The sequence below is a fragment of the Amblyomma americanum genome, chromosome 10, assembly GCF_052857255.1.
Source record: "Amblyomma americanum isolate KBUSLIRL-KWMA chromosome 10, ASM5285725v1, whole genome shotgun sequence".
Classification (NCBI taxonomy): domain Eukaryota; kingdom Metazoa; phylum Arthropoda; class Arachnida; order Ixodida; family Ixodidae; genus Amblyomma; species Amblyomma americanum.
Window position 1 is genome coordinate 7027218 of NC_135506.1, and position 12353 is coordinate 7039570.

General features: G+C 50.5%; 1 protein-coding gene across 15 annotated transcripts in view; it reads left to right on the plus strand.

Moving 5' to 3' along the window:
- Window positions 1-12353, plus strand: part of LOC144106790 (phosphatase and actin regulator 2) — a 120955-nt gene that overhangs the window by 76308 nt on the left and 32294 nt on the right. For all 15 annotated transcript variants that reach the window (XM_077639720.1, XM_077639721.1, XM_077639726.1 and 12 more), the window contains exon 2: window positions 11953-12165. In XM_077639720.1, coding sequence (XP_077495846.1) covers window positions 11953-12165 — 213 coding nt within the window. The remainder of the gene's footprint in view (window positions 1-11952; window positions 12166-12353) is intronic.

The window sequence follows — 12353 nt, forward strand, 5'->3', positions numbered from 1 at the left end:
CTTCGCGCCCCGTGTGGCAACTTAATTGTTGCCACTGTAGTGGAAGCGTCCGGCGCGAGGCGGCGGCTTCCAGCCCCGCTTAATTGGCTGGTGAGCGTGAGAACAGCCCGCCCATGCCAGCCGGCTCGTAGATTCCAATCTACTGGCAACAATGACAGCAGGCTTTGTGAGACTGTATACTGCGTATTGTGCTGTGTACGTTGCTGTGTATAGTAATATGTTACGTACTGCTTGCACTAAAGCAGCCGTTTTGGATCTTTGCACGGAAACGGTGTATCGGTGTGTCATGCTTGCTACCCGTTACAGTTTCCATTCAGCCATTGGTCGCCTCGAAAGTGCGAAGCTGCCGTGCTGAACGGATTGACATCTTCCTTGGCGCGGTTAATCAACCCGTTCTGAAAAGAGAGAGAGAGAAAAAAAAGAACCTCTTTCTTTTCCTGCGAGATGTGGCGACGTCGTCTCGCATGGAGCAGAGAGGCCGGGTGACGAGGCCGCGATGACACTATTCACCTCCTGTGAGGCTGTTCGTCGCTAATCGAATTGGCGATGCCCCTTGACGCCTGTATTCTGCTAACGACGTGTCACTCAAGACGGCCCTTGTGTGGGCTCTGCTTTTGAAGGTATTCTGCCTTCTCTCGAAAGTTACTTCATTAGAATGCCATTTCCAGCTTCAGCGTAGAATTAAGAATAGAATTTGTTCTTGTGCGGCAACTCGCTGTTGCCTTTCATTGTGGAGCTGCCTGTATATGAACTAGGGAAGGGCGGCTAGAAACGCGAAGTTACTTTTGGCAGTAAATGTGAGGCACATAGATCAGATGAAAAAAAAAAAATTCCGTGCGAAACTGGAACTTGCTGGTAAATGTTCTCCATGGGAAGTAAAGTCCTACGGTCAAGCCACACTGAACTAAGGCAGCGCTTTTGAGACGAGTTTATACTGTCCTTTGATCCCACTTAACTCAAGTTCGAGGGACTCACTTTGCTAAGCCGTCTGGTAACCTGTTATCATCGGCATGAGGGAGTTGAAATTCGCCCGGAGAGAGGGCGCCTTCATCGCGGGCGATTCATGACGCTAATTTATCGCTGTTCAAGTGCAGCTATAGGCGTCTAATAATAATAATTGGTTTTTGGGGAAAGGAAATGGCGCAGTATCTGTCTCATATATCGTTGGACAGCTGAACCGCGCCGTAAGGGAAGGGATAAAGGAGGGAGTGAAAGCAGAAAGGAAGAAGAGGTGCCGTAGTGGAGGGCTCCGGAATAATTTCGACCACCTGGGGATCTTTAACGTGCACTGACATCGCACAGCACACGGCCGCCTTGGCGTTTTTCCTCCATAAAAACGCAGCCGCCGCGGTCGGGTTCGAACCCGGGAACTCCGGATCAGTGTGTTCTCTTTTTCCACTTAACTCTAGTACGTTCTATTAGGTTTTACTGCTGAAGCACTCCCGAAATATTTAGGAAAGTCAGGTCGGTGTTTGTTTTACTGTTTTGTTACTTGGCCCTTTTTTTGTTCGTCGCCAGCTGCTCTCTGTGACGTAAACCCGTAGCGCTAATCTAATGAACGTATTGACCTGAAATCCGTTTTCTCAGGCAGCGCGAACTCTTCAGTTGTCGTTGTTCATGCCCGTTTAAGGTCACGGTTTGTTTTCCATCGCCAAACGCTCAACTCGCGCCCTCCCCCTCTCAGCCGCCGCTTTCTTTTTTGTGACCTCAAGGTCTCCGCTGATTTCTTTTATTCGTATTTTCCCCCCTTCCATGTTGTGTGGAGCGGACCTCTTTTGAAGGCCGAGCACACGAGCTCGGCGAGGCTTCTGTGATCTGCTTTCGCGTCGAGTCGTTAGTTGCTCTGATGCACAAGCGGGTTCTTGTCGACATCTCACGTGCGGTTTTTTTTTTTCGTTGTTCAGTAGTGTTGGGATAGCCGTAGCTGGGACACGGAGGCCGCATTTGAATAAAAAGAAAATCATCCGAATGAAAGCGAGCGGCGTGAGAGAGAGAGATCAAACTGGAGGCCATAACGCCCGCAATCAAGTTAGGACGCTCCCGCTGGTTTTCAATGGGTGCGAGGTTTGCTCTGTCCTGGTGCTCGTTTTTTCTGGGTTGGTACGCTTGAAATGGGTCTCTGACCGCACCTTGGGCAAACGAAAATACTTTGCGCCATAAACAATCACCGTCATCGAGTTAAAGGCAGTCCTTCGGTGCCGTAGGGTAGCCCACAGCGCATCTTTGGCGCGTGAGAATGGACATTCGTCTCGTTACAGCGAAACGGCTCGTATCGGAATACCGGACAAAACGGTAGGAGCGCCGTTCGCTTTAAAATGTAAGATTATGCAATTTGCAACTTACAAAGTGGTGGTTATAGCGAGTTACTTTCAACGCTTTTTCAACTTCGAGCAAAGGTGGTGAACTGTTTTAACGCGACATTGGTAGACTTCGAGTTCGACTGGAACCCCAGTGTCTTTGGGACGATACTCCCTCATTGGTCGAAAGGGACTGCGACGTCGCAGCCATCGCAGCGAACCATGTTTGTCGTCGACGTCAGAAGTCACATGGTGGTTTGTACCCCACTGTTGCTACTTTGGTGTTTGCATCGCTCTCTTCTTTTATCATTCCTGCTCTTTCTGCCTTCCTTGTTTGCTTCTCTTTCGTCTTCCGTGGACATGTTATGACGTCACAAGGTCACGCGACCTCTCTCTAATCATAATTAAATTCCCACATGCCGCGGTGGACAGGTTGCTCGCAATCCGGCGGGCCGGTTTCCACCTGCCGCGGTGGGTAGGTTGTGATGAGGTCACAAAGTGGTGTGACCTATCTCGACCAGTTCGCTAATTCCGTGACACACGTCGCCATTTTTGCCGAATGTGAACTTTGCGCTCCGTCTCGCAAGTTGTTTGCAGCGCTGTGATTCGGTGCGGCGATGTGAGCCAATCAGAACGGCTTGCGCTGCAAAACGTGTTCCTCCGTCCTCTCAACCCCGCGACTGGTAGCTCCGAAAACTGGTAGAAAAATACAACGTTGCTCAAAATATTTGGGAGACTATATTTGTTGTCTTACTTGGCCCGGATTGGACGAGCGAGAGCTCTGCCTTTAACAGTGCTGCAAACCACTCGTGAGGTGGAGTGTAGTGCCATCGCATTAAAAGAAAAGAGGTTCCCGGCAAGCAGAGAAGACTTGGGTAGACAGGCGCGCGCCGAATCGAGGTTACACATTCCCCCCTCCTGGTGTCGGCGTGCCTGCCCCAGAATGTGTCGTGTCTTCCCATCTTCTTCGCGCTCCGATGCCTCGCGCGACCCGTCCGCGGAGATTGCGGGGCCGAATCTCGGCCGCGGGGCGGGGGTGCACTGCCCAGCGCCGACTTTCCTAGAGGGCCACCCCGGGGGCATGTTCGGCCTCACCACAGCAGCAGTCTCCTGCCAGGCGTGTCTGGCTATTCCGGGCGTTCGGTCTTTGCTTTGTGGGACGACTGAAGCTGTGAGGGATATGTTACACCTGGAGAGAGGGAGACTACGGTTACTGCCTGCGTCTGTCATCTGTGTGCCGGCTTTTATCTCTCCAGTCTTCTCACAGCAGTGGACCAACTTGACTTTTACTTGTATACACAAAGCCGTGCGCGTAGCGTCCTGTCGGTACGCGTGTATAAAGCTCTCCGCTGTCCTTGCTGTCTCCTTCCTTTCCCTTTATTTCCGCCGGCCGCAGCTCGGGTGCTTAGATGTTAAGAATTGCCACGGTCGTCAACATATTTCGCTGTCAACATATTTCGCTTTATTTTTCTTTAATCAGAAACCACCAGCATTACCGCTACTTCTACTACTACTGTTACTACTACTACTACATTTACTTGCGTCCGATTTTGTCCGCTCATGTGCTTTTGCCGGGCGTAAGTTATCTTGATTTATCTGAAGCCGGACATCCTTAAGTTTTCTGGATTTATCTGGAGTTCTGTTGATTTTGCCAGTATTCCGGTTCAGAGGAGGTTCTACATCCGCCAATGCTCTGGTTATTTTAGCTGATGCCTCTTTCTTCTGTTCTTGCCCGGCCAGAGTTCCAGTCTCTCGGAGCCGGTCTTGCTGTGTTCCTGTTGTGCCACTGTCTCTTTGCTTCTGTCGTAGTCATTTCGCCTACTCCTATATTTAGACTGGCGACGATAACCGTTCGAGGGAAGTTTGGACTGTTTAGTGGCCCTGTCTTCCCGAAACCCCGACCAGTCAGTCAACCGATGCCCGTTGGTTTTTGAGTGGTGGAACGAAGTGTAGTAACCGCTCTCTGGCTGAACTCGGTGGCTTATTTCTGTACTCTGAGGACGCTGATCAGGGTTAAGAAGTGCGAACAGCTCGCTGGCAGCTCCCGCTGTGACGTCATGGGCGTACCTTGTTTCTGGACAGCCGCTAGGGGATGTGAATGCCTGTTTGGAGGGAATCCACTTTCCTTTATTCGTGTTTTTTTCTTTCATCACGCCTGATGGGTGCGTGAAAGAGAAAAGAAAATGAAAGGCAGTTAGCTTCGAAAACGTGCGGGCCAATTACCGATGCTCGCCAAGGGCCCATAGCCAAACGTGTTGACGGCACACGAGTGCTCAGTGGTGCTCGTGTTCTATGTTTAGAAAGCTTATTATGCAACTGGTATAGGCCTTTCCCGAGAGGAAAAGTGAATTCCGAGTTAGACTAAGCAGTGAAATAACAATGGACTGACACCAGGCTTGCCGCGCGCTGATTGGTCGTACGCGTGGTCTGTGGCCAGTTTCTTGGTCCGTCGTACGTGTCCCGTGCTGGAGATTCCCCCCGGGGTCGTTAGTCATCGACATTCCGGGAAAGAAGAGCTGTGTTCGTCGGCGTCTTTTGTGACGCCTCGGATGACTCCGCTCCGCTGTCGTCCATTGAAACTCGGCATTCACGGGCGTCTCACGGTGTCGTCATCGTTTGACGTTGTCCCGTAGGCTGAGGGTCGTTGAGTGTGAGGGTTGCTGACGCCGCGAGACGTCTTATTTCTAGTTGGCGCTGCAGAACGTGGATGAGCGGAGAGAATAACTGTGGGGTCGAAGGGTCGCGTCAGAACGGAGAGAGTTCTGGTAAGAGCGGCGGTAGTGAGTGCGGGAAGATGGGAAAGACCCGCCGACTTTTCACCCTGGCCCAAACCTAGTAGGGATTTTAGAATAGGCTGACCCTATCGGTTAGGGGCACAGAGGAATATCGGAGCGCCAGTGCTCAGGACAATAACCGGAGCGAAGGGCGTTATTGTTCCGCGCCTGTCCAATTGTTATTGTCCTGCGCCTGTGCACTGGCGCTCCGATATTCCCCTGTGCCCGTAACCGATAGGGTCAGCCTATTCTAAAATCTCTTATAGAGAAATTTAGCATAGCGCGTACCACACTCCAATCACGAATACGCCTATTTGGGAGTAAAATGGAGTAAGCTGTCCTCTATCGCAGTACTCCCTTCTGTGCGTTAAGAGGACAGCTTACTCCCTTTTCGCTCCTTTCTGTTTAGAGTGGTACACAACAGCTACCGAGCGCCACCACTGCGCATGCGCAGATCGCCCTGGGGCGTTCAGATGGCGCCACGTGTGTGCCAGCTGCGCGGTGCGGTGAAGGTACGCGCTGTGCTAAACATCTTTTGATGTGACAGCATGTAGCTGTACCACGGCCTCTCCCGTTCCCTCGGCCCTCCCGTGTGTAATGCACTCATTGGCCGTCAGGTGGATACTGCAGTTCTCTGGGAAAGCCCGCTCATGGCTGTAGCCGTGGAACGAAACGGTATCCTCTAATGCTTTTCTCACGACGCCTTCTACGTTTCTTGTGTGCCACCGCGGCCTGTAAGGGGCAGTAAATTTCTGCTTGTGCTGTGTCCACCTTTCACTTTTATGTAAACGGCGGTGCGAGCTCGTCCATCCGCACGGGGATTGGCCTTTTTGTTTCTTCTTACATCCCAGTGCCGTTCAGTTACACAAGTACAGTTTCTGGAAGCCTGGTGGTAACGGTAGTTGCGTTGAACTCTCACACGTGTCCGGCTTTGCCGTGATTGACCGAGGAGCGCATCTTATAAGGGGAGTTAAATCGCGCTCGTCGAGGTTTGGTGAGAGTCTGACGTCGAAAAAACAAAAACCGCACCGGCAGACTAGCCGGAGATGCGTAGACTGTTTTCCCCGATGCATTCTAGTTTGAAGTCTGCGCTTCTTTGTCTGCTGCTTCTGTCGCGTCTGCGGGTGCAAGGCTGTTTTTGTTTTACGCTCTTTGGTGCAGACGGCGCGCAGAAAATGCACTGCTCCCTGTTTTCACTGTTCAGGAGTACCGACTGCTCCGGTTTCCAACTTGAAAACTGCGCTGTTTTGCAGCGCATTGTGCTTTGTTTTTTAGTCCTTGTGGAGCTTTCAAGAAAAGAGAGAAACGTACGGTCGCATCTCCCGCGGGGCTCTTCGACGTCCCTTGTTCGCTGCATAGTGCCCTGTCTGGCGCGTTCGCCCGTGCTCTCTCGGCCGGTCTCCCTGGTCGGTACAGCCGTGGCATGTGGTCGTGTGCTGCTACGGCACGCCACGTGCCAGGCCAGTGTATAATCCCGTTACGCCCGCACAACGCGGCCTTCTGTTGCTCAAGGGGAGGGGACGCGCTGGGCCATTGCATAGGAGACCTGTGGTGTAGGGCGAGGGTGGTCGATCGTAATAGTACGGGGAACCGGCGACGCACACGCGAAGCGGGTGAGGAGGGTACGTTACAAACATACGGGGAAGCCGCCTTTTTTTCTGTTGCGACAACGGTCTTCAGTGTATATCTCTCTCCTCCTCCTCCTCCTCTCGCTCTTCTTCCCAACCTGGGTGCGGAGGGGGCCGTGTCAGTATTGATCGGATGCGGCGAGTGCGTCACAGATGCGGCCCCCTCCTCTTCCACGGCCACCTCCGTTTCCGCTCCGGCGTTTGTCTTTGGCGCAACAGATGACGCACTGGCCCTGTCTGCGGCGGTGCCCCCCCCCCAGGCTCGTTTGTTGTGTTGGATTTTTTTTTCGCCACGTCGTCTCAGTCGCTCCCTATTTGCGTCAACCGGACGGGTCTTTGTCCGCCCGTTCTTGCCTTCCATTTTGGTTCGCTAGCTTGATTTTTCTGTTTTCTTTTCGTGAGTGATGCCGTGTTTACATACTGTTAAGACGTCGCGAGCAGTTGCGTGAGGAAAGCGCGCTTGCGTTCATCACACGAACGGCGCGTTCTCTCGGGGTTCGTGGCCCTGGTGCCGGGCTCGTCGGTCCTTCCTTGGTGGCCCTGAAGAGGCCGCAATTGCGTCTGCCCAAGGGGTGACGCGAGCTGAAAGAAATTCAAGCCGTCGGCGCCTTGAATGATGCCGTAGCCAACGGGTTGTCTCATTAGAATGGGGCGCAGCCCTTACGAAAATTTCTTTAGACAGTCTGTAGACTGCCCATAGACTTTTGTCTATAAAATCTTTAGACTGTATAGGCAAGCCGTACAGAGAACAGTCTGTAGGCAATGCAAATCCTATAGACAGTCTGTATATTTATGGCCATACACTTTGAGTAGTGTTTTTTATCTGTAGACTTTGAATAGCCGAAAAGAATTATCTATAGGCATTCGACGGAGCCTGTAAGAAGTCTATAGACTATTTTTGTAAGGGAGCGCGGAAACAAACACAAAAGAACCGGCCCACATCGGTCCGTGTGTCCTTTTTTCCTGTTTGTCTTTTGTGTGCAAGTATCCATTTTGAAGCATGAGCCATTTATCTGTATTCGAAAAGAAAAAAAAAAACCTCAAGAACGAAGTGGCAAATGCCCCTCAAGGGAGCTCCTCCAGCCAATGGCGTCAACCGATCCTCCCTTTCTTCCCACTTACCCACCCCCTTGGATCTGCTAGCGTGAAATCGCAGGGGAGGGGGGAGGGGTCAGATTAACGAGGGATAATCGCGGTTTAATCGCAGTAATTGCGGCGTCATGAAAATTGATCGACGCCATTCGCTGGATGGTCCCTTTAAGGGGCATCTGCGACTTCTTTCTGGAGTTGTATTCGACCAGGGTTGTTGATAATCAACGTTTACCGGATTTGTTTTAAGATTTTGTGTGTGTGTGTGTGTGTGTCGGAATTCTGATCGGAGCAAGCACAGGATGAATGCGTACAGGTGCCGTTCAGAGGGATATATCAGCCCAGCAGGAACGAATGAAGTGAGCTTCAGGCTCCATAGATGGTACAAATAATTGAAAAATGAAAAAGAGTTTATGAGTTTATTGATACCAATACACACTGGTCACTGTTACGCACACCCATCTACGTCAGCGAGGTGACGTCGTCTGGAGAAATCAGACAAAAACGTAACGGGAAAGGCTGTGTGCAGAGATTAGTGACGCTGAACTCCTCGTCAGTGAATAATAATATCTTTATTTTGCATCCTGTTGATGAGGGAAGGGTGGGGGAAAATGCAAGTTCCAGTTGTATTGTTTGTTCCCCATAAGTGGTCCTTCTAGGAAAAACTTTCCCATTTTTAGTTTTGCTGGTATCCTTAACAAAGCTAACTGAACCAGGAAATTTGTATTATTTCTTATTTCTTCTTTAAAAGTTGCGCATAAGTGGCACATATTTACGTTTCATATGCTAACAGTGCCTAATTTACAATGAGTGAAAACAATTTTATTCGGACACATTATGAATAACGGGCCTTAGAACTTATTTGGTTTGGTGTATGGGGGTTTAACGTCCCAAAGCGACTCGGGCTGAGGGACGCCGTAGTGAAGGGCTCGGAGTAATTTCAACCACCTGGGGTTCTTTAACGTGCACTGGCATCGCACAGTACACGAGCCTCTAGAAATTCGCCTCCATCGAAATTCGACCGCCGCGGCCAGGATCGAACCTTAGAACTTGTCTTTTGCATATTATCCATGCACCTGTTTTTTTTTTAAGTGTCATAAAAGAAAACTCCACAGCATTGTCTTCTATGTCGCCGCCTCCAATTTCCTGCAAAAGCACCGCGAAGATTTTTTTTTTCTTCTCCTAGCTTTAGTGACTCTGTTATGCGTCGGTCTCTTCTCCCCTTTCATTTTTTTTCCCCCTCTTAGAGGCGACGCTGACGTCTGTGTTTCTCGGCAGGCTGTCGCCGGCAGCGAGCTGAAAGGCTTCGGCTCTTTTATTCTCCGGCGGAGTTCATCCGCCTCGTTGGGGGTCGCGCAGCGATCGCCGTCCCTTTCGATGAATCGCCTGCCGTTGTTGTTCGCTGTGGTCGCCTTCGTGCGCGTCATATTTCTGGCGCCGCGAATTCCTCTCGTTTTACGCGTGTCACGTGATCGGGTCGGCGGCAGCGGCGCTGGCAGTGACGCCACGTACCGGATGCCCGAAGGGCTCGGTGCCCGTTGGGGAATGGGCGTGTTTTGTTCGTTGTTCGCGCCTCGCTCTGTTGCGTCGTCGAACTCACGTGCCAGCGGCAGTACGATCAAGGCGACTGCGCGGGAAAGAAGCTTCGTTCGGTGTGCGGGGAGGGTTGAAGGGTTAGAGAAAACAGAATTTTAGTTGTGGACGTACCTTTACTTTAGAATTATGCATAAAACATTAGTAAACGTGAATCGCCACGCGAAATTCGCCTGCGCTCAGTACGTAACTAATAATTGAACTTCTCCCCCGCAGTTTTTGTTTCAGCCGTCGACACTCTGTTGTGACGTCACAGGTAACCACGATGTCACGATAGGCGTACAAAAACTACCATATAATAGCTCTTCTTTCACTATTTGCTGCCATTTTGGCTTAAGGAGCAGTTAAGCGTAAGAGTTTGGGTGAATTAAAGGGACCAAGCAGCGTTTATATTGCATTTTTTGTATGCTTCGATCACTTGATCTCATACTCGTATAAGGCGTCGCAACCATCGTCTGGCAACTGTAACCGAACCAGGAACTATTGAGCGCTGACGAATTGCATGTGGCGATCCATGTTCACTAATGCCGCACGCGTCATTCCGGAGCAAAAACACACTACGAAATGTTTAGAGTCGCCACTGTATATAAGAGAAAGGGTACAGTGCTGTAGAAGTCGCTAGTCGCGCTTTTGAGGCTGCTATTATGATGCTTACACGCACACAAAAAAAATTTCCTTGGTACCGGTGATTAAAATGTATTTCGAAAACGCTTGTATAACGCCGCGTTTTTGTCGAGAAGCGCCCTTGGCCTCTTGCGTCCCCGACTCCTTGCGGCTATCATTTGCTTCCATCATTCCTTAACATAATATTTGTGATATGCGTCACTAAAAGAGCCTCTTTTCTCGGTACCTTACCTCTGTCTGCTAGAACCGGTAACTGTCGCTATTTTTTCTTCCACTGGAGTGTACATGGTCGTTTTCTTCCCCACCGTTACCTGTAGCTATTTCATCATGGAACAAACTGCCAGACTCGGTTGTTGCCATAACTGATCGTGGAAAATTTCGCTCGAAGGTAATTGACCGTTTAAGGTATTTATTAATTACCATTTCCGCGATTTACTAGTTAATGTTTTAAATGCTCTGTTTTCTGCGTTCAAAACGTTGACTACTTTTAGTTTTTTTGCCGTATTTCTTATTTGCGTGCTTTTTAATAACTGTGGGACTGTGTGTCGTTCATGTGCCATATCCTGTGTTTTTATATCATTCGGCCCCCCTTGTTTAATTTTCTTTGGAACTTTTAGAGGTGCAATGGACGGTGATAAGAGTCGGGCTAGGATATGCGCCGCCCCGCTGGAGCACTTAGTTCAAGCGCAACCCACTCTCTTCATTCCATGACGTCATAGCCGGCTTTCGCGGCGCTGAATAGTTTTAGCAATGCTCGGTGCCCAACAACTCTTTCGCGCGCTATTTCGCCGTCCGGCGCACGCGCGATCGCCGCCCAGCTGTTTTCTATCGCAATAAACAGCGGGAAAGCGGGCGCCTGTCAGTCGCACGGCCGTTCAGCGCTCGCCCGACGCGATTTGTTTGCGTTTCGCGCTCTCTCGCGCGCTTGTGTGTCTCTCTCTCTCTCCTCCTCGGACATTCATTCTTTGCTTCTCCGCGACTTGGTGGTGGTGGTGCATTCACCGTTTGACAAGATGCCAAAGGGAAAGAGGGGCGGGGAGGGGGGTGTACGCGGTGGGTTTAACGACCTTATGTAGGAGACGATGGGTTTAAAATCCACCCCGGTGCCCCCCTCCTGTTGCGCGGTGGCGGTTTTCTTCTAGCCTTCGGGGCAGCTGTGGCGTCGCAGAGTCGAGGATTTCGAATTAAAGCCATACTGTAGCCTGCCCCTGGATTCCATCCAAACAGGCAGAGATTCTTTCCCAGAGACTGTGCGCGTCATTGGGTGTTTTTCCCCTGACTTGCTTTGAGGCCAGTAGCCCTGCGGGAATGGATAACTGTCATTTCTGCTGGATAATATAACGTCAAACTTGTTTCATGTTTCATTATTTTAGTTTGAAGTCATGAAGTTTTTTTTTTTCATTCCTCGGGCCACTTATGCTAGAAGTTGCATGCTTTGCAAATGATCATGGAACTTGCACCGGCAGAGGCACTAGATGGCAAATTCACATTTTTGTGTGCCTGTTGCAAGATAACGTGGAAGGGAAGGAATTTAAATGTGTGAACTGACGTTTTATTTAGTTTTCCTGCATACAAAATCTCACTTCTAAAGCCTAGATGGTTTTTCTGTATAATTTTCTGAGCTCTTAAATGGGACGCAGACAGTTGAAGTTTGGTTGGTTGCAAACAACTTGGGCACCGGAGAAAAAATGCAACCTCCGAAGCAATAGAGGAGGTGTACTTGCTTGTCCACCCCACGCACCATTGACGTTGGCCTCCTAATTGGTGCCCGGTGTCAAATGTAGGGGGGGTGGAAACGATGGTTTGCCTCGACTGTGATGCCGTCATTTACTGAGTCCCTACAGAAGTCCGTCGTGACCTAGTTGTTAGGAACTGGAGTGTAAATTTACTCACAGGTTGTTGCGCGGTTCGCTAAAAAAATGTCTTTTTTATTTTCTGCCTGTACAGGTCCCAAGTGCGGGAACAGTAACATGAGGACCGGCTCGCTGGGCTCTAACTCGCGGCTGCCGCACGCCAGCAGCGGCGGAGGGGGCGGCGGCACGAGCGGCGCCGTGGAGGTGAGCAAGCATGCCAGCCGGCTGGCAACCCTGAGCCGCCTCTTCAAACCCTGGAAGTGGAAGCGGAAAAAGAAGAGCGACAAGTTCGAGCAGACCTCACGCAGTGAGTAGCACTCCTCATCGTGCTTCTGTTCCCCTTCTTTGGCTGAGCTTGGCCACACTGGCAACTTCATCCATCTTCCGTCTTAGTTAAAAGTGATTCTGTGGCTGTTTCTCGCTGTGCTGGTGTATTTATGCAGCAGCAAAAGACTTATTTAATGATGAGAAAAGTGAATTTCTAACTCATGACAC